The following is a 21,245-nucleotide window of genomic DNA, read 5'->3' on the forward strand; positions in this document are numbered from 1 at the left end:
AGGAAAACGTTTTCTACTGTAGCGTACCATTCTAGAAGTGTGAAGTAGTATAAAGATGAAATAGTGAAGTGAAGCATATCCAAATTATACTTAGCAGTATCGGATCCCAACACTACCAGATGCCTGAAACAAGCCTGTGAAACTGTGAGCAGCAATATTATAGAAACAAATGGCTAGCTGACCTTTGGGCATGTGACGTTACAGTCTAGTATTTCTCTTGCTTGCTTGTGCATGTTTAATCAGACATAATTGCTCCGTAAAGAACACTTTATTAGATACTGCTGTTCACACAACTTGACTAGAACCAAAATTGCAGAGTGCACCATATAATTCAATAAGCTCCTTCCACCCATGGTAAAAAAAATTAACCATGCAATTAAGATCAAACTCTGTCATCCTGACATTTAACTTCCACGCCTTTGCACATCATTTAGAGACTCTTTTCCATCGTCCAATCAGAAGAGAGGTGGTGATTTGAACGCTTGGACCATTACTGAACAGTCACCAGCTAATGCTGGTGGTGTCTGAGCTCCCAGACCTCGTCTAGATGTTTTATTTATTGGTTTTGGTCAGGAGAATTGAAATCCTAAAACCAGACTACTTCTGTGGTCTGCCAACTTTCCAGAACATTCCAGCTACAAGCAATCCTTTGCCAGCTGCAGATCACGCCAGGGACGTGAATAAACAAGTTGTTGTCAATGAAACGTCCTCCGCTGAGAGATCTGCTGTGCAAAACAAGCTTTAATTTGTGCTCAGCGTGTGGAGGTGCAGCCTCCCTACTGGGATCTGGAAGGGTCACTTCAGGAATTCGGAGCTGGAATGTCTTTGGAATGTGTCAGGAAGTAAAGAGCAACCAGTGTGAAAAAAACACCACAGGGAGCTTTTTAATTTGAAGTCAAGCAGCCTTTTTCACATCTCGCCGTGACACTCCCATGTGTCCTGCTCTTCTGCTTTGCTCCTTTTTTTTTTTTCTATGAAAAATCTGTTAAAACCATCTGGTCTTATAAAGCGTGAAAATGAGCTGTCCATAACACCTGAGGGTGAGATCAGCACATCGTCATCATTTCTTTGTCCTCTCCCTCTTACAGGGTAACAAAGGTAAAACTGGCGTCATTATCGCAGCCTACATGCACTACAGCAAGATCTCTGCAGGGTGAGTATGTGTTTGTTAATGTCAGAGACAATCAGAGCAATCAATCAGAGTATCTGCACATTTAATGTGTTAAAGACTGTCTGGGGCAATAACCTGTTTACGTTCAGTTCCCAAAAGCAAACAAACACAGTTAAAACAGTCTAAAAGTGGTCAGTGTTGTTGTGCTCCCAGATGTTCCAATCAAGAGTGCTGTCCTGGCTTCCATTTGGGGGGAAAGAGATCATGTGCAGGGGCTGCAATGACTGATATGCTCCGCTGCATGAAACACTTGCTTTGTTTTGGTTGTTTAGTTTTACCTTTAGGATGTTGTGGCCCAGACTGGGGTGATCCAGTATTGTGATTGTGACAGATTACCACCACACGTCCCTCATGATTTGATATTATTGCAATGTTTAACATTATTGCAAGTTTTGCAGTATTGCTATTTATAACCTTTATTCAACTGTAAATTATAAAACCTAAAACATGCCATAAATCTTGCCATAAGTCGGAGTCTGTCTGCTACTGGTCTGTTATCAGTCTGCAATTGAATGGGAACAAGCTGGCTATTACATGCAGTCTGTTTGTGATGATACAGCAATTAACTGTGATAAATGGTTAAAAATCACATATATCATGTTGTTTACATGGACAGAAAGCCACATGTAATTATCACATTTGTGCTCTTCATCCTTCACGTTTTCTAAGAATATAACAGAATACAACCAGCCGACAGCCGGTTAAAGTCGAGTCCCCTCGAGTTGTGCTCGTAATGTCTCTGAGCAACTGCAGTCAGTCCACGTTTGCTCGACTAACATTATCTGAGGGTTTTGGTGCCCTCTGATTCATATTATACTAAGAATATTTTAATGTATTCAATTAAATGTCAATATTTGGTATCTCTATCGATATAAAATCGCAACATAAAATATCGCAATACTTTGCCGTATCGTTCTTTGTTTGGGCTCAGGTATAATAGACTGCAGCACATGCAGTGGAGGCTTGTACCCAACAAGCAATATTATCGGAGCATCGATGCGTCAGCACTTGAAGTTTGAAGCAACTAGCAAAAACATGTTCGGCTTAAATTCAGCTACTCAAACATGCATAACCTAAAATGCTTTTAAACATATTCCAGCAGTGAGGCTGATGTGTGCAGGTTTATTTACGTGCAGGACAAAGATTTCCATTCAGACTTGGATGATAAGTCATTTGATAAATGAAGCCCTCCGGATTTTGCACAGGAACAGTGGAAACTGGTTTATCCTGTGGCCAATGCCAGCTGTATCCTCTCCATGTACTTTCTGGCATCTAGAGAGTCTGGTGCAAGTCCCATGATGGAAATTGTTGGCTAAAAGTAAGTGTGTGTGTGTGTGTGTGTGTGTGTGTGTGTGTGTGTGTGTTTGTATTTGTGCATTCATCTACAGGGCGGACCAGGCTCTCAGTACTCTTGCCATGAGGAAGTTCTGTGAAGATAAGGTGTCCTCGTCTCTCCAGCCGTCCCAAAACAGGTAGAGGCCACGGGATGATCTGAGTGGAAAATGAGTGGGTGTGGGGGTGGGGAGAAGTGGTGAGTGTGGGTTTCCCACGTCATACTAAAGTTATTAAATGCATCATCCTTCCATCCTCTAGGGGAAAGAAATGTATTTTAGGATTCTGGATTGGATTTATAGCTCAACAAATAATATAATGAATCAGAGCTCCATATCATTTAGCTGCCTCAGCTTCTGGCTCCCTGTCAGAGTTTTGGGCATTTAAATAGAACAACACAGCTATTGTCAATCTTGTTAGTAATAATCATGCTTTTCCTAGTATGAAAATGATTTTAAAAGGTGAAATGAAAGAAAGATGGAGCTTGTAAATTGAATAAAAAAGTGAATTTGGCTCCTTAGATGGAATATAATCCTTTCCCTTTGACATGGAATAGTAAGTACGCTTACCCCAGACACTTTAAAGGGGACCTCATTTGTTTTTCCTTATTTTCTGCCAAATATCTAATTTTACAGTATTGGATATTAATAATAATTCCATCCCCAAATACTCAAATAATCCTGTATAAAATGAATCCCTATGAGCAAAGATCTCAGGGTTCAGATTGCCCTGAATACTGGCTTCTACTGATGCGATGAGCTGACACTTTTACACGGTTATCTGCAGCATGCACAGAGCACCCGACTACCAAGCACCAGGTGCAGCTCTTCAGGAAGCTTACGTTTAGAAGAAAGTGGAATTTGAAGGCGGGTGTTTTTTAAAAATACAGGAGCTAAAAGGGGATATTTCACTGAGAGGGAGAATCCATGGGTTTCAGGAAGGTCCAACCAGCATAAGATATAGAAGTGTGAATCATTTAGAGCTACTCTACCAAAACTCTACATATATGTCCCCTTTAATAAAATGTTAATACTTCAGGAAAGAGTTTAGCATTTTCTGACTTATCTTTATGTGTATATAACATGTATTTCTGTATGCTTACAAAAAGAAACTAGAGCCAGAAGTTGTGTAGGGTGCAATCCACTTTAAACAGAGGGAACATTTCATACTTCTAATCAACAAACTGTCCATGTACATGCTGTAACTGGATTTAAGGTGGTTTTCTGATGTTGTGCTGTCTTACTTCAGAAAATGAAAAATGTATCACTCCCAGTCATTTTTACCTTCAATTATATAAACAGATTCAATTTGAGGTCAGCACAGTACCATAATAATTTTATTTTGTCTGCAAAATTCTTATTGAATTAGTTTCCTTTCATATTTGTCACCTGGTTGCCCGCTTCTTTTGGAGAACTGCTGAGTTGAGCTCTTTGCCTGCTGAGTGTGCAGCTTCACACATAGATACTTTTAAAAGAAACTCGCGTCTTACAACGATTAAAGGCCAACACAGAGCTCAAGGAAATGACAACTGATTCAGGAATATCGAATCACTTCCAGCTGTGTTGGAGACAAGAAGACAGATGGGAAATGGAAACGTGGAGTCCACACAGCCGGCGTTAGATATTCCTTGCTGCTTTCGTACCTGGCTCTCCGCTGTTGGGGGCTGTCTGACAGCAGCATGGCTCAGCGGCTGTTTTACATTTATCATTTGTCCTCAGAGGTGGTAAATGTAATTTTCCATGATAAGAACTTCTCATAATCCCTCTTTATATTCCAGGTATATATATTATTTTGGAGGCCTTCTGTCTGGGGCGATCAAGATGAACAGCAGCCCTCTCTTCCTTCATCAAGTACTCATCCCGTCGCTCCCCAACTTCCAGGGGGAAGGAGGTGTGTTTCCTGACCTTTTGGCCAAATCACTGAATAAAAATTTTATTTCTGCCTGTTCTTAACCCCAAATCTCTCTCTCATACTCAGTGTGGAATTTTGATTCTGCATTTTGAAGCTTCAGTTTTAACAGTTTGAGCATTACTGTCTATTTAGATAAAAAAAGGCATGCGCTTGAAAAGGTGTCAACTGAGCAAACGTAGTCGAGAGGTCCAGTTCAGCAAAGCCTAACATCAAAGCCAAAACAAAATCCAACTGGATTATTATAAAGTACTAAAAGTATATTTGTTTAGCTGAAGAGATCCGAATCGTTGCTGTAGTTGTGTTCATTTTATGGTCGAAGTCAGGCATTGGGGATGGCCTCAAGTGGCCATTGGAGGAACTGCAGTTCACCCCTCAGGGTGTACCCCGCCTCAGCTGCGCTTTTCTCACTTGCTAAAATACAAGTGAGAAAAGTGTAAACAGACTTGAGGTATCTAATCTCCTGTCTGATTATCTCCAGTCCGTCCTCACTCTGCTTCCTTACGCAGATAAAATGCACATGCGGCGCCATGTTTTTCTTGGCTAGGTGCTGGGACAGTGTTATTGAATGCAGATGACATGCACGGTCACATACAGCCTCTACCCACACACGTTAATCTGATGATCGAGTCCACAAGGAGTCAGCGCATTCCTGTCTTCGTGCTGATAGTGCCTGCCATGTCTAAAATCTCTCTCTCCTCTTTCCAGGTTACTACCCTTTCTTGAAAATCTACCAGTCCATGCAGTTGGTCTACACTTCAGGCATATAGTGAGTCTATCTTTCTGTCGTGAGGCCAACTGATAGCCCGGATAAGCTGAATGTATTTGTTTGCTCTGGGATGTTTTCTTTCATGCGCTGAAGTTTCAGCATCATCACAGCGTAATTAAAGAGACGGGAGTAAAGGGATGCGTTTCTTCTCCTTTACTCCGCCTCCTATCATGTTTTCATTTTTACCTCAAGGCTTTTTCCAGGTTTAAAAGTGTTGAGAGAACATGGTCACAGATTGTGGTAGTATAAAACAAGTGTAAACAATCGATCTTTCACACTCCTTACACCCCCATGTACACCCCCATGCTTTCCGTGGATACGTAACAGGCTCGTTTGTGTACCCTTTATTGTCCACAGTGATCTTCAAGGCACTGGAGGCAGAAGACTGTGTGTGACCATTGAACCAGCACTGCTGCTAAAGGGTGACATCATGGTGAGTCATATGGGAAGGAAATGACAACCAGAAGCCCCCAGTTATGGGTGGGGGTGGGATTATGACTAAATGACTTGTTTCATGTTTGTTGAACATAAATTAACTGTGGTAAAATCTCTAAAATATACATTTTGGTCTGGAAAAGTTTCTTTTCCCTTTGTTAACACGGAGTCATAATTTGTTTTGTGTGCTCCGCCATTTCCAAAGTTGTAGGTGTCACTCATGTGGAACACAAATCCCTTTATTTACTGCGCCAAGCTATCATTATCCCACATGCACTTTATTCTGCAGCTCTTTTTCCTCACTCTCTGCTACCCTCTGCAGGTCAAGTGCTACCACAGGCGAGCTCAAAGTGCTGACAGAGACACCGTGTTCAGGCTGCAGTTCCACACCTGCACCATCCACGGATCCCAGCTGTGGTTTGGCAAAGGGGAGCTGGACGAAGCGTGTACTGGTGCGTCACTCTGGACCACTCTGGGAAATTCGTTGGCGGTGTTAATTTAATGATTATTAATGATTAGCATTTAAATACAGCACTCTGATTATAGTTCTAAGAAGGTTACCATAACAACTCAGAGGAACCTGTTTCAAAACCTTGATTAAGACAGCTACGTGTAGTATGTGCAGTTCAGTAAAAGTGCATGCACTCTAAAATTTAAGCTAATTAAAGCAAAATGACAATTCAGGAATTTTCATTTTAGAAAAAAGAAAATAAAAGATGTTGTTTATCTGGACTATGCAGCCTATTCTGCCACAAAACTAGCTGCACATGAAAATGAAGCTTACTTTTCTTTGCTTTGTGCTCAAAGAAAGACATTTTGCTGTAGCTGCATGCCTGTTTTTCAGTTCAGCGACTTTACAGTCCACATTATTAAAATTTAGGTGGCATATTTTAAAATTATTGATTCAAGAATGAAGATGTTAAATAGAAATCGTGACAAATGGATCCACAGATTTCTGTACAGTCAGTTCTGCTTGGCTTCACTTGACTGAATTTGATCAGGAGCACATTTCTTTGGCGTTTTGTGTTTGGTAGCTTCTAAGCTTGCAGGTGCCTGTGCACACTGTGTAGAGCACCGCCTGATGGGTCAAAGTTTGAGAAACTGAAGTGATAAGTAGAAAATTTGCAGGTATTATATTATATTGATAATAGCAAAAGAGCCAGTAATATGCAGTGTCAGCTGAGAGCCCAAAAATCACTGTTATCCAATATGTACATCCAGCCTTTTCGCTTGCACACAGACATTTCTGTGCATTTTGATGATGTTATGTACTGTAGATGATGACATTTACACGGATTTCAGTTTTATGTTGAGAAACGTTATTCTAAAAAAGTCCCATAGTTTGTGCTTTTCAGATTGTTGAACCACTTCGAGCTTTACTTTTGAGAAACTGCCTCTCTAAGAAGCTCTTGTTATACCCATTCATGTTACTGTCATGTTGCCAGTTAAACTAATTAGTTGCTAAGAGTTCCTCCAGGTGTGTTTTATGCTATGTTTTATGAGTTTATGAGATTTCAGCATCCCAGCTTTTTGGAATTAGCTTAGTATAAAAATAATCTCACTTTAAACATTCAGAAACAAATGATAAAGCTCCCTACATGCCCGATTTTGCTTCTGTGGATACTTTGAAATTGTCACTCTGGCACGACTTGTTAGTGGTGGTTGGATAATCACCACTTACAACTAACTGACATAATAGCAGCTCTTTGAATTGGCATTGTGGGAATATATTCACAGCGGTTTGGCTTCTTAATGTCATGGTTAAATAAATCCCACAATAGTAGTAGCTTAATCCACATTGAGGATATAATAGCAGCTCGCTGGAGGAGAGGGTAGTGAGCGTGAGCTGTGCTAATACCGTACATCGCCAAATATCCCACAGAGAGATTGAATCATATCTAATAAGTGCTTATCTGCTGCCTAAGCCCATAATGAATATGCTCATTACTTCATTTCCGCATCGTTTTTTTTTCCTGAAATGACAGAATATGTGTGGAAGCATGTTCTTAAAGCTCTGTGGCAGTCGATCCGTTACACATGAACACATGACTGTGGGTAAATACAACTCCAAACACATCTGTGAAACGCATTAGTGTGTTTGATATCCTGAAGCAGCAGTTTGTTTCCTTCAGATATACTCTACATGTCTCAAAAGCACCAGTATGCTTTCATGAATCTGGATCTCATGTGGAGATTACGCCGATATTTCAATTCAATTCAACTTTATTTATATAGCGCCAAATCACAACAAAAGTCACCTCAAGGCGCTTCATAGAGACAGAGAAAAACCCAACAATCATGTGACCCCCTATGAGCAAGCACTTTGGCGACAGTGGGAAGGAAAAACTCCCTTTTAACAGGAAGAAACCTCCAGCAGAACCAGGCTCAGGGAGGGGCGGGGCCATCTGCTGCGACCGGTTGGGGTGAGAGAAGGAAGACAGGATAAAAGACATGCTGTGGAGGAGAGACAGAGGTTAATAACAGATATGATTCAATGCAGAGAGGTCTGTTAATACATAGTGAGTGAGAAAGGTGACTGGAAAGGAAAAACTCAATGCATCATGTATATTTGTAGACTGTGGGTATATTTCTTAAGCTAGGAACAAAAATATTTATCCTGATCGCGGGGAATATCCTTTTTCCTTCTCCCCAGATGAGCGTTTCCCATCTGATGCCACAGTGGAGTTTGTCTTCTCCTCCGGACCAGAGCGGATCAAAGGTTAGTTCACAGTTTCTTCTGGGAGGGATAATAATAAATAATCAAGCCACCCACAGTCCAAAGACATACAGTTGGTGGGGTTAAGTTAACTGGTGATTCTAAATTGCCCGTAGGTGTGACTGTGAGTATGAATGGTTGTTTGTTTGTTAGCCCTGTGCTGGGATAGGCTCCTACAAAAAGGAAAAAAATGTTTTGATTATATTTTGAGGAACAGAACTACACGGTAATATATGTCTTCTCAGGCCGTGAATACCACAAGAATGATCCGGCTGTCACAGTGGACTACAACACCGCTGACCCCGTGGTTCGCTGGGATTCCTATGAAAATTTTAACCAGCGATACCAGGATAGCCTGGAAGGTAACCGATGTCTTCATAGTCGTCATGGTGGAGCGGTAGAAGCCTTTAACAGCAGCACTCATGGTGCTAGCCATTATTAAGACAGAGTTCAAGTATACTTAAGTCTACTAAAGCTCCAACAGTAGCTGATGTTTATTGTGAGATTAAAAACTAAGTTTATCTATCATTGCGTCGTAGATATTGCCCACACCAGAGGTCCTCTGGATGGTAGCCTCTACGCTCAGATAAAGAAGCGGCGAGGTCCAGGCTCTGGTTCTCTCACCTCAGCCAACGGCAGCATCGCAGGGGGAGTAGCTGCAGAAGACAGGCCCGATCACCGCATCACCCAAGGCTCTGACTCCGGCCTTTCAGCACATTCCCTCCATTTGAACCAGTCTTCTATCCATCCAGACCATCAGGAGGAGTCCAATCGTCCGCCGCCGCCCACCAGACAGGAAAGGGAGGAGCTCGAACGTCTTCTCGGCGGCATCGAGGGAAGCCGAGATGGAGAGCGAGAGACCGCCATTTTGGATGATGGAGATTCTATTCAGTCTGAGAGAACGGGCACGCTGAGGCTCAGTCGGTCTTGTTCCTGCCGGGATGGTTACCGGTCGCAGCGCTGTGCAGAGCCAGGATGCGACCGCACCCTTCTCATGCCTAATGGCTACTGCCTCGATCGGGCTCCAGGGACCAACGGCCATCACGGGGCTCCTCCTTCAGCTAGCCCCAACCCCGCTGCTCCACCATCACACATGGATCTGTGCCAACACTATAGCCCCCACTCCCACCAGTCCCTCCCACCTCCAGATCTGGTGTGGGACCGTCAGAGTGGCTCGCCACACTACCTGCACCGCTCCTGCTCAGAGGCTCCGTCATCGCGTCATACCTGTCCTTACCCATCAGCAGACCTTACCCCTCATGCTCACAACCACCCCCATCACCACCCTATGTCTGCCCCAGGTCGCCTTTGCTATCGGGAAGATGAGTACACACCCTATCACCACCCTCCTCCACCTCACAGCCACCACCATCCCCACCAGCACCAGAAACCAGCCACCAGCCCTACTTACCATGACATCATGCTAATGGATGGTCTGCCGCCCTCTGGCTGTCCCTGCAGAGACTGCAGCATGAGGAGAGAGGACTCGGTGGCCTATCACACCCTCAGGATGGAGCGTGGCGACAACTTCCATTGGGACAGAGAGGCGGAGCTTCATCAGAGGGAGGTGGGGCTTAGGAGAACGAGGGAGGAGTTACCCAGGGGGTCAGAGCTCCACTGGGAGAGGGACCCAGGGCTGAGACGAGGCAGAGAACTGTCCCTTCACTGGGAGCGAGACAGGGAGGCGGAGCTGCAGTGGGAGAGGGACAGACAGGCTGAATATTGGCACAGGAGAGCCACCGTAGCCTCCTATGGCCCACAGGGCCAAGATCTTCTAGCCTTTACCTTTGACCCCTTGCCATCAGGTCACCCAGCTTATCCAGAGGCATCGAGGTCCCACGCTCATTCCCACCTGGACATGAAGTACAGCAGCAGCAGCAGCGGTTACCAGACACCACGTCAGGTGTGCCCCTGCTCACCTTACCAACCCTCGCCATCTGAGAGCAGGGGCTACGCTTCAGGCTACCAGTCCGAGTCCACATCCCCGCTGCCTCCTGCTTCCGCTGTGATGGGCCACTGCGGCCATAGCAGCGGACCAGCAGAGCATAACCACAACCACCATCATCACCATCCAGACTCACAGCAGTCATACAGCTCTGACTCACACACTGGTGAGTCACATTAAAAAAAAAACACTCAGTAATGTAGGAATAATGAGGAACAGCATGCACTGAAAATTTGGTTTTAACTTGATACATGCCTTAAGCACAGACTGGGTTTTTACAGGGAACTTGCATAAGAATCAGCTGGGAACATATTAACTAAGTAACAGCTGATGCTGTTTACTGAGGTCATTTTTAGTAAAAATGCTTCATTGTTTCCATCCTCTGTCAGATGGCCTCCGTAGTTCTGGTGAAAGCGTGGGCTGGAGGGATCACATTACCCATGGTTCTTTTAAGAGGGTGCACAGAAACGGCCATGCCGCGTGTTCCACACCATCCGACATGTCTGGATCGCCCACTCCCGTTCACACCAGCAGTCCTCTACGCACACAGGAAAGGTATTCCACTGCTACCCAACCTTGGTAGTGTCGGATGAGCTGTTTCTCACAACCGTAGTGGAAATAAATATGTAGCTATGACAGTGAATCATAAATAATGTTAGTCTAATTAGAACACCATAGTCAAAAGCTTATTTCTTTCTATTGGAATTTATATTTGGTGGCATGGCTCATGGGGAAAGTATGATGAAGACACAGCACAGAACAGAGCGGTCAGACGCCATGAAGGAGCGGGGGTGCCAGCTAACATGCAGCTTGTTTTTGGGATCACTCGCTAATATCCTGGTGATGTGATGTTCACATATGGGGACACCAGGTCCTAGGAGGTTAAATGTGGGGTAAAAATAACAGTAAACGTGACAGTCAACACACAAAGGTTCAGATAGTTCTCATAGTGGATGTTTGAGGTTTACTTTGTCATGCTCCAAAAAGAAAAAACACATTTCAGTGTCCTACATACTGAACTGGATGGAAACAAAGTAATCACCCTGACGCCCTAGTATCAATTTATTACCAATACCAGTGTATCGATCTGCCCAACTCTAATTTACAGACTGTTGTTGAAAGAAAAGGGGATTTTCTTCTGTTCAAGCATTTCACGCAGGGTGCCCATGTTGGGGGCTTTGGGTTTGTATTTGTTCTTGATTAATTTACATATACAGTATATCGCTCAGGTGTTTTTAATATATGAGAGTTCACTCTGATATTACAGTGAAGAAATTGCTAGTCTTTAATAATAATAATACTCACATGTGTCCATTTTAGCCCCAGTCCAGGAAGGAGAGAGTATGATATTCGAACCACAGACATCATCAGTGACTACGAGGCTCCCCAGACTCACGAGGCCCACTGTCACACTAACGTCATCCAGGAATCACCAGACAGGCAAAGAAGCAGCACAGAGCGCCTGGAGCCACACACCAAAGAAGCACAGTCACACACAGCCTCACCGAAACAAACAGAATCCACCAATCAGTGCCCTGCACCAACAAACCTGTCGCCAGCTGCTCCTCAACAGCAGCACTGTAGCTCAGATATGTCCTCAGCTCGTGATTCTGTGACACCAACCACCACAAACCAAGCACACTGCCAGACACCTTCTTCCCCTGTCCATACCTCGCCTATATCAGATGCACACCCTCATCCCACTGGCCCACTGCAGACCTTTTCTCCTGCAGGAGCTGGTGGTCCACCATCTGAAATGTCACAGCCTCAGAGCCACACCCAAGCTACCAGCTCTGTGGGACCATCTGTAGCACTGGTTAATGGATCCTCTCCGACCAGGGAGTCTCACGCAGAGGTTCCTAAACACACCAGCACCACCAACCCAACATCTTCTCCTGCACCATCATCCCCACAGCCTGGGCCCAGCAGCATGGACGGCTCCCCTGTGTCTGATGCACCAGTTCCCGGATTCGCCACCTTGGGTAGAAGGTTGATGCTGAGTGGGTCCGACCCCCACAACCACCTAAACCACACGCACGGGCCCCCACATCACAACTACCAAGCCAGCACGGAGCACAGTGCAGCTGTGGACACCAACAAGAGGCCCTGCTACTCTCCTCACACCCCACAATCCTATTCGAGCTACACCACAATCTCCATCCCTCTTCCTCACCCTCAACCCCCCTTGCCAGAGAAGCGGCATTTGCCCGGACATTCGGGTTCACCTAGCAATGGGGTAAAGCCAGCTGTGGGTCACGTGCCTGCCTCCACTGCTCCTCAGCATCAGCACCACGTCACGTTTTCTCCCACGGTGGGGGAAATTGCACCCCCTGCTGACCAAAATGACCAAGTAGAGGCAGAAACTGCAAACAGGGTCAGTGTGAAGTTTGTCCAGGATAGTTCCAAGTTTTGGTATAAGCCCAGCATCTCTAGAGAGCAAGGTAAGCTCTTTAGTTCATACTTGTTTCTTTTTCTTCAAAAGCCTACATAAGTAAATTTCCTAAATTATCACTGTGCTTGGGCACAGCAATCGCAGCACTGAAGGAGAGGGAGCCTGGCACTTTCCTTATCAGGGATAGTAACTCGTTCCAGGGAGCCTATGGGCTGGCTCTGAAGGTGGTTACACCTCCTCCCAATGTCAGCAACCACAGCAACAAAGGTGAAAAATGATTGCCTCCATCACATAGATGTCTCATTTTGACAGATTTGTCCCTCTGCTCTGTTTTTGTTCCTTTATAACTTTTTATGAATCTGGTTTTACAGTGAGCGACCCTCTGGAGCAGCTGGTGAGACATTTTCTGATTGAAACTAGTCCTCGAGGAGTGAAGATTAAAGGCTGTCAGAACGAGCCCTACTTTGGTACGTTTCATTCCATCTATTTCCAGTTAGAAATGGGCATTCCTGTGCACCTTGCTGTCTCAGATCTATTAATGATTTCCTCTGTTTTTTCACAGGGAGTCTGTCTGCACTCGTTTACCAGCACTCCATCACACCCATCTCTTTGCCCTGTGCTCTTAAAATCCTTGAGAAGGGTAATGGAATATTTGAAGGCCACACAGGCCTTCAAATAAATAAATCATGTGTTTCAAGGTATTTTGTAATCTATCAGATATAATTCATGGTTTATCTGTCTGTTGTCAGATCTCATAGGAGAGGTGCAGGAGGTTCAACCAGTCAGTAACATCAGCACAGCTGCTGACCTGCTGAAGCAGGGAGCCGGTAAGTTCTCTCTTTCTCTATTCCTGAAACACACTGTGTTATGTATTCATGTATGAACAGTTAAGTGCAAAGGAAGACTCTTAAAGTTTAAATCTTATTTTTTAGATTACAAAATAAGTACCAAATTGGTACTTTTTTTCTTTCCTATAACGTCACATTTTTTAGTTTTCAGTTTCTAAAACCTTTGCACAGGTCAAATAATAGGAAACTGATGCAATACTGGACATAAAGCCTGGCTGAGAAATGATGTAACATGCAAGGAATAGATGCACCAGAGAAAATGCAAGCACTTCTGTCCGGTTTAAAAAAAGAGGAAGCCAAAGAGGAAGTGCCAAACAGTCGACCAGTAACTAACGGCTGTCGAAGAAAATTCGCCTTGATCATTGTTCCTCAATAAGAATGCTCTGCATGCTGCCGAATCATCATATTACTCAAACTGTACACAAGCTATTCAAGCCCACAGAAACTACTTCTCATCTCGCCTCCATGACACAGTGTGCAGTATTCCAGAATTTATTCTCCAGTAATATTTCCAACATCCATTTTCAGCTGAATTCTTCTCGAACCCACTGTAACATCTCAACTCCAGCCCTGCTTAGTTAATAACAGCCTCTGAGCTGAGTACTGAAACAGCTCTTAAACGACCTCCTCATATCTGATGCTGGCCTTCTCAGCATCCTCCTTTACCTCAGAGATGCTTTTGACACCACATCGTGTCGTCTTCTGTTAGAACGACTGGCTAACACTGGATTTAGTGACGCAGCCCTTCAGTGGTTTACAGTTTGTTCAAGGCTAGACTGTTCACTCTCCATCAGCCTGAGTCACACAGGGATCAGTGCTGGGACCCCTGCTATTTATAACTCATCCTCTCAGAAATATCTTACATCACTTTGGTTTACAGTTTCATTTTTATGCAGATGACACACAACTGTATTGGTCTATAAAACCCAGAACTTGTTTTCCCCTTACTATCCTCACCTCCTGCCTACAGGGCATCACCACTAGGATGATGGTTCAAATTCAGTGGCAATAAAAGTGACATTACCACCCATTTTCATCCAGCGTTGGGTCCCCATTCCTCAATGGATCCAAAAGAAGATTTTGCTTCTCGTTTTCAAATGTCTCAGTGACTTGGCACTGCCATACCTTTCAGACCTCCTTCATCCTTACACTCCTTCTGCTCAGCTTCAGCTGCTCTTCTCACTGCTCCTCGCTTCAGATTTAAGACCACGGGTGTCAGAGCCTTTAACTGTGCTGCGCCTCATCTTTGGAACTGTCGTTTTTTCATTAGCATATTGGCTATAATCATGTATGTTTTACAATCATATTATTCCTGGATTTAATTGCTGTTCCTTGAATGGACACTTGAGTGTGCTTCCAAAAGTCTGCCATGTTAAAATGCCCGACTTTACTCCAGAAACGAGCAGGCGGTGATGGCTGTGAAGCTAAGGGACAGGTTTCAAAATGCATTTCCATAAACCAGTGATGTCACGATGTCTTCTATACGTCCATTGTTCGTATACAGTCTGTGGTCAACACGCTGACCTCTCTGTCCTTCTTCCCTCAGCCTGTAACGTCCTCTATCTGAACTCTGTGGAAACAGAGTCCCTGACGGGCCCCCAGGCCATTGCCAAGGCAACAGATGCCACATTGGGTCGTAGCCCGCGTCCTGCTGCCACAGTCGTCCAGTTCAAAGTGACATCACAGGGTATCACGCTGACCGACAACCAGCGCAGGTAAGAGATTCCCCCCTGGATTCTTATTTTTAGAAAACTATTTACATTAATTTTGGCACTTCTTTACACGTCTGTCTTCTTCCAGAGTTTTCTTCAGGAGACATTACGCAGTGAACAGTGTGACCTTCAGCAGCATCGATCCAAAGGACAGGAGGTGGGAAACTCAGAAGAAAAAGACATCTTTGTGTCTTGTAGCCTTAGTTAGTACTGTCGCTAATGAACAGATCACTGCATCATGATCATTCATTGCATTCGTTGCCTTGAGTCCTCGCGTGAGTCTGTACCCGTGTGGGGCTAATGAATGTGCGTGAGCGTCCACGAGAGACGCGAGCATGCGGACTGCGGCCGAGGCTGCGGATGCATCAGCTTGTTTGGCAGCTCTGCCTGTGTGAATGTGCACGCCTGAGTCTTCTGTCTCTCTCTCTTTGTCTGTCTCTTGGATTTAGGTGGACTAACTCAGACAACACAACTGTTAAGTAAGTGCTCTGTTTGTGTTTTAAAGGCTGACAGGAAGTATAGACGTGTGTATGCCGCTGCATGGCATCAAACTGTGTGTGCATCTTGGCAAAATTTATCCTGCAAACTTTTGATGATTTAATTAGTAAATTATAAGTCCTACATGATCACGCCATACGTTACACTAATTGTTTCATGGTAGTTTTACGCAGTAGGCTGTCACAGACTGGACAAACTCAAGAGTCTTTGTGTGATTGCCTTTGCTTCTCTTTTTGTTGTCTCTTCCTTTTTTCACATCCTCTCTTTTTTTCTCCACCCTTCCCATCTCAGGGTGTTTGGTTTTGTCGCTAAGAAGCCCGGCAGCACGGCAGAGAACGTCTGCCACTTATTTGCTGAGTTGGACCCTGACCAACCTGCTTCTGCCATCGTCAACTTCATCAACAAGGTCATGCTGTCTCAGCGCCGATAGAGGGAGACAAAGAGAGGAAAACACTCTGAGAAAGAGGCATGGGCAACATATACAGTCACCCTGCCAAGGCCGTTACTGTTCATTTATGACTAGGGATGGGTATTGATAAGATTTTCACGACTCCGATTCCATTTTCGATTCTGTTTAACGATTCGATTCTTTATCAATTCTCTTATCGATTCTTTTTAAAAAAGGAGAACACTAAGGTCGATTAGCTTAGAACTTTGTTTTATATCTTCTCTTTGAACAAGGTAGAAATTTAGGAGTAACATGGCCTTACAAACCCAACAGTGAGATCTTAAGAGATCCACAGCCTACAGCTCTTCAATGGGGTGTCACAGGGTCCCCAGGAAAAAAAATGTAAATGTAAAATAATAAAATAAATATTCTTCTGTAGCAATAACAAAGTGTAGCATAAATTATTCTGTAGCAATTACACAAGAATATCCAGTAATGTCCCTGCCAACAATTAAACACATTCACTTACCAAAGTGAAATCGGGGGCATCTGCTGTGGCAAATGGGTTCAAGCCTTTTACCACAAACTTAGACGAATGTCACCGAGCAGTGACTATCCTGGCCTGAAAGGAGACGCTACCGGTAGACTGCAGCGAGAACTGCCAGCATCTGAGCCAGACTCTGTCTGTCTGTCTCATCATGGTCACTAAACGCACAGTAATGGCAGGTTTTGTAATAAGGCAGATCGCGCTAACATAATATGCACTGTTAGTTGATTATTTACCTGCCGCATTAACGGGAGAGGACGTGCAAACGTTAGCGCTGCTGCTGGGTTGAGATTCACGAGTCCGGAGTGGAATTAAAAACACGACATTCATTTAAGGTCATCGCGTGTTTTGTGAGCAAATGCTTTTGTATATTCATAGTGTTTCCTCCCTTAAATGAAATATCTACTTTGCAAGTATTGCAAGTTGCCCTGTTGTCATCCGTTCTCGTAAAGTATAATCAAACTTTTGAGCGTTTGAGCCGCCGTGTTTCCTGCCAGCTAAATGACGCTCCGCAACGTGGTGACGTCCTTCGGGATGACTGGAATCGATAAAGGAATCGTTTGCAAAAATGGCAAACGATTCCAAGGAATTGAAACAGTGGGAACCGGTTCTCAACAAGAACCAGGTTACGATACCCATCCCTATTTATGACTCTGTGCCTTTGTGATGAGGAATGTTGTTGAGTGTTTAAAGCCAACTTAAAATCAGTGTGAGATCCCTTCTGGTTGTTTATTTGTTTCTTTTACAAGCCATGATGTACAGTGTCACAACTCCAAGTTTGAGGAGGCTTCAGAGGAAATGGCTTTCCAACAAAGCAAACAAGCATCTACCAAGGGCTGCTATCACGAAGCAAGCTACCTTTAGGTTTGCACTATCACAAAGTCAGCTCACTTTTACCTGTCTTAGGTTTTTTTGTAGCTACAAGTGGCCTATTTGACCTACACAGAAGCAGCCGAAACAGGGCTCCAGAGTCCAGAGGCCCTGGGTCACATTTGTCTTTTGTATCCCATATATGGACCTTGAGGTGAGAGGACTAGTGTTGTGAAGCCTCATTTAGACAATACTTGGATAAGAGGGCAGAGGATACTCCACGTCCATAGGCTTATTACTTCTCAGTCATAAGACTGAGCCCAGAAAAGTATGCCCTGCTTTATCACCTGTTTCACTCTAAATAGTACCGTAATTTACAAAATGAAAATTATTGCAGGAGAGCTAAAATTTCCAACTGATATCACAAACCTGTAAGGGAATTTCAATTCTGTACCAAATCACAACAGCAGTCACCTCAAGGCGCGTTATATGGTAAAGAGCCTACAATAATTCAGAGGAAACCCAACAATCAAACCAACCCTGTGAGGCAGCAACTTGGCAACAGTGGGAAGGAAAAATTCACTTTTAACAGGAAGAAACCTCCGGCAGAACCAGGTTCAGAGAGGGGCAGCCGTCTGCTGCGACCAGTTGGGGGTGATAGGACAAAAGAAACTCTGTTGAACGTTCACTGAGCTCTTGAATCAAGGCAGAGGAAGGGTCGGTTTCTCTAAGAGTTGTATATTTGAATCTGATGTTCGCCCCCTACTGGCCATGAGAGAGAATACAAGTTTAAAGTCCATCTGGATTGTCCAAGTCCTCTTTTTTTTAATACAATCTATGGTACCTCGGTTTCATTAAGGAATATTAATAGGTTCTCAAGGCTTTCATAAGAGCATCTTATTCCATTGTACTAATCAAATTATTTGTTTTATGTTAGGGGAGGTCTCACTGTTTCCTTTATGTTGCCATGAAGTCCTCCATGGTTGAATACCATCTAAAGACTTTTTTTTGCCATTTAGCCTTGATAATTGCAGAAATACACATGGATACAAACCATTTTATAACTGGCTTGTAATTGGCCTCTCCTTTCCTGCTCTATGATGAATAGACGGGAAACCAGATTTAGCTGAGCTGGCTGATAATGAGCTTCATGACTGTGGGTATCCAGGCTCACTGAACCCTGTCAGAATGTCTTTGTTGGTCCAGGCCCGTTTTAATGGTTAAGCTTTTATGACCTCAGTCCTGCCAGTTTCCAGTAAACCAGTGACAGCGCTGAAGTGCTGCAAACGGCTTTGTGGTAGCAGTTACAAAGACGATGCGTGCTTGCACCAGTATAGGCTGTAAAAGCTTAAGGAAGGTCACCATTCAAATATAATGATTTCCTTTAAAAATGACTGGTGTTCATATTTTGTACTGATACAAAAGCATGTATTTTTTTCTTTGTTAAACCATGACCAAAGCCCTGATGATGTAATTTACTCTCTGTATCTTTGAGATGTTCAGGTGTTCACATGTATGTACAGCACATTTACAGTCACGCCTGCCTTCAGTAGCTCGTTTATCAGTGTAATCAGAAATTGACAATCGTGGGTTTTTGTTTTTCGTTTTGTTTTCCACTCATACACTTCTAGTAAAGCAGACAGAGGAATAACTAATGAAAGGAAAAAGGAATGTGAGGTTTTTTACCTTTTAACAAGTGTATGTGTTAGGGAGAGGCGTGTGTGTGTGCGTTGAGAGTGTTCAGGTAAATATGCGGGCAGGTATTGTTACGTCCACTGTTAAAGACTTGTATGTGAAAAGGGGAAAAAGCTAGTTGTGGGAGGACGTATAGGATATAAGCACACCATTGCCGTGAAATGCTTGCTGGGTTTTTTACTTTTAGGTTTTTTTTGGGGGGGGGGTTGTCCCCCACCCCTCCAACTGCTTCATGTCATGACCAAAGGCAGTATAAAAGTTATTCACACAAATATGTAACAAAGAGAAGACACACACACATAAGACAGTGACCTAAAGAAAGATGTACTTAACCAAAGATGAAGCACTCCTGTATTAATAAGCTTTTTATCAGTTATATTTTTGTACTTATTGCTTCTTTTATTTTTACTATGCATTTATTTAGTGTGTTGCCTTGTTTGGTAGAGGAAAAAAACACTACTTGTATTACAGCGATAATATATTGTGGTCTGTTGATCTATTATGTAGTAATATATTTTCACATGCAGCTATAGGACAGTGTATAAGATATAAAACAGAAACATGTTTGTCTGGAAAGGTTATTACGCTCTTTTTATATGGAAGAAGATGAAGAATAGAATTAAACTGAAGTGATGTGGTACCCGAACTCTCCTTGTGTCACTCGTTATTTCAGTCATGACTGCTGTACTCAAGATTATTCCCATGAGCAGATGTAATATGATATTGGCCCAACATTTCCAGGATTTCAGGGGCCCAATCACGTTGGACACCCAGTGTTGATCTGTGGGACCAACAGGCAGCGCTTAGATCTGGGCTTCAACACTTCTGGGAAGGCTTTCCACAACATTTAGGAATTTCTGACCATTCTTCCAGAAGTCCATTTGTGAGTCAGACACTGTTGATGTGGTTTGCAGTTTCCACTCTAATTCATCCCAAAGGGATTCACTCAGGTTGAGGTCAGGACTCTGTGCAGGCCAGTCACGTTCCTCCACACCAACTCACTCATCTGTGGTTTTTTTGGGGGTTTTTTTGTGCTTACTGCACTGCACTGGTGTGCAGTCATGTTGGAACAGGCAGGGGACTCCCCAAACTGTTCCCATGTGGCATTGTCCAAAATGTCTTGGTATGCTGACCAATAAGAGTTCCTTTCACTGGAATAAGGGGCTCAAGCGCAGCTCCTAAAATACAACCCCACAACACCAGACTTTACACCCGGCACGGTGCAGTCAGACCAGTACTGTTCCCCTGGCAACCAAACCCAGACCAGTCCATCAGATTGCCAGACGGAGAAGTGTGAGTCATCTCTTCAGAGAAAACAATTCCACTGTTCTGGAGTCCAGTGGCGGAGTGCTTTACATCACTGCATCCGACGCTTTGCCTTGCTGCTTGGCCATGGAAACCCACTCCATGAAGCTATCTGTACACTATTCCTGAGCTATTCTGAAGGCCACATGAAATTTGGAGGTCTGTAGTGATTGAGTCTGCAGAAAGCAGGTGGCCCCTGCCCAGTATGTGCCTCAGCATCAGCTGACCCTGCTGTCATTTTACGTGGCCTACCACTTTGTGCCTGAGGTGCTGTTGTTCCCAGTTGCCTCCACTTTATTATAATACCACTAACAGCTGACTGTAGAATATTTAGTAGTGAGTAAATTTCATAATTGGACTTGTTGCACAGGTGGCATCCCATCACGGTACCACGCTGGAATTCACTGAGCTCCTGAGAGAGACCCATTCCTGCACAAGTGTTTGCAGAAGCAGTCTGCATGCTTGCTGCTTGATTTTATATACCTTTGCCCAAGAAAGTGACCGGAACACCTGAATTCAATGATTTGGATGGTTGAGTGAATACGTTGGGCAATGTAGCTCATACGTGGTGTACTCTGTCCACTGTAAGTGGTGGGCAAGAACAAAACAATTATTGGTATTCATTATTCATTTTATTAATTCACAAATCCCTTTAATGTCTTTTCTTTTTTTTTGATAACTTAAACCAAAAGGTTAATTGGTGCAATAAAAAAAAAAAAAAAAAACCCACAAACAAAATAGGTAAAAATGTTTCAGAAATTTACAGCATTTGTC

The 21,245-nt window shown here is 43.8% G+C and overlaps 1 protein-coding gene across 6 annotated transcripts in view; it reads left to right on the top strand.

Moving 5' to 3' along the window:
* tns2a (tensin 2a) overlaps positions 1-19,812 on the top strand; it is a 63,535-nt gene extending 43,723 nt beyond the window's left edge. For 5 of the 6 annotated variants that reach the window (XM_085261245.1, XM_085261247.1, XM_085261248.1 and 2 more), the window contains 19 exons: positions 1,089-1,153; positions 2,560-2,643; positions 4,281-4,393; positions 5,120-5,180; positions 5,538-5,613; positions 5,938-6,067; positions 8,269-8,334; positions 8,577-8,693; positions 8,871-10,442; positions 10,666-10,831; positions 11,597-12,717; positions 12,804-12,935; positions 13,040-13,135; positions 13,231-13,308; positions 13,418-13,495; positions 15,063-15,231; positions 15,317-15,385; positions 15,678-15,707; positions 16,018-19,812. In XM_085261245.1, the coding sequence (XP_085117371.1) occupies positions 1,089-1,153; positions 2,560-2,643; positions 4,281-4,393; positions 5,120-5,180; positions 5,538-5,613; positions 5,938-6,067; positions 8,269-8,334; positions 8,577-8,693; positions 8,871-10,442; positions 10,666-10,831; positions 11,597-12,717; positions 12,804-12,935; positions 13,040-13,135; positions 13,231-13,308; positions 13,418-13,495; positions 15,063-15,231; positions 15,317-15,385; positions 15,678-15,707; positions 16,018-16,156 (4,362 nt within the window). In that variant the 3' untranslated portion in view covers positions 16,157-19,812. The remainder of the gene's footprint in view (positions 1-1,088; positions 1,154-2,559; positions 2,644-4,280; positions 4,394-5,119; positions 5,181-5,537; positions 5,614-5,937; positions 6,068-8,268; positions 8,335-8,576; positions 8,694-8,870; positions 10,443-10,665; positions 10,832-11,596; positions 12,718-12,803; positions 12,936-13,039; positions 13,136-13,230; positions 13,309-13,417; positions 13,496-15,062; positions 15,232-15,316; positions 15,386-15,677; positions 15,708-16,017) is intronic. The other variant, XM_085261246.1, reaches the window with a different exon arrangement.
* Positions 19,813-21,245: the final 1,433 nt, after the last annotated feature.

The sequence above is a fragment of the Mchenga conophoros genome, linkage group LG20, assembly GCF_057382185.1.
Source record: "Mchenga conophoros isolate Kocher_MC1m ecotype Shallow Benthic linkage group LG20, M_conophoros_male_GT1.1, whole genome shotgun sequence".
NCBI lineage: Eukaryota > Metazoa > Chordata > Actinopteri > Cichliformes > Cichlidae > Mchenga > Mchenga conophoros.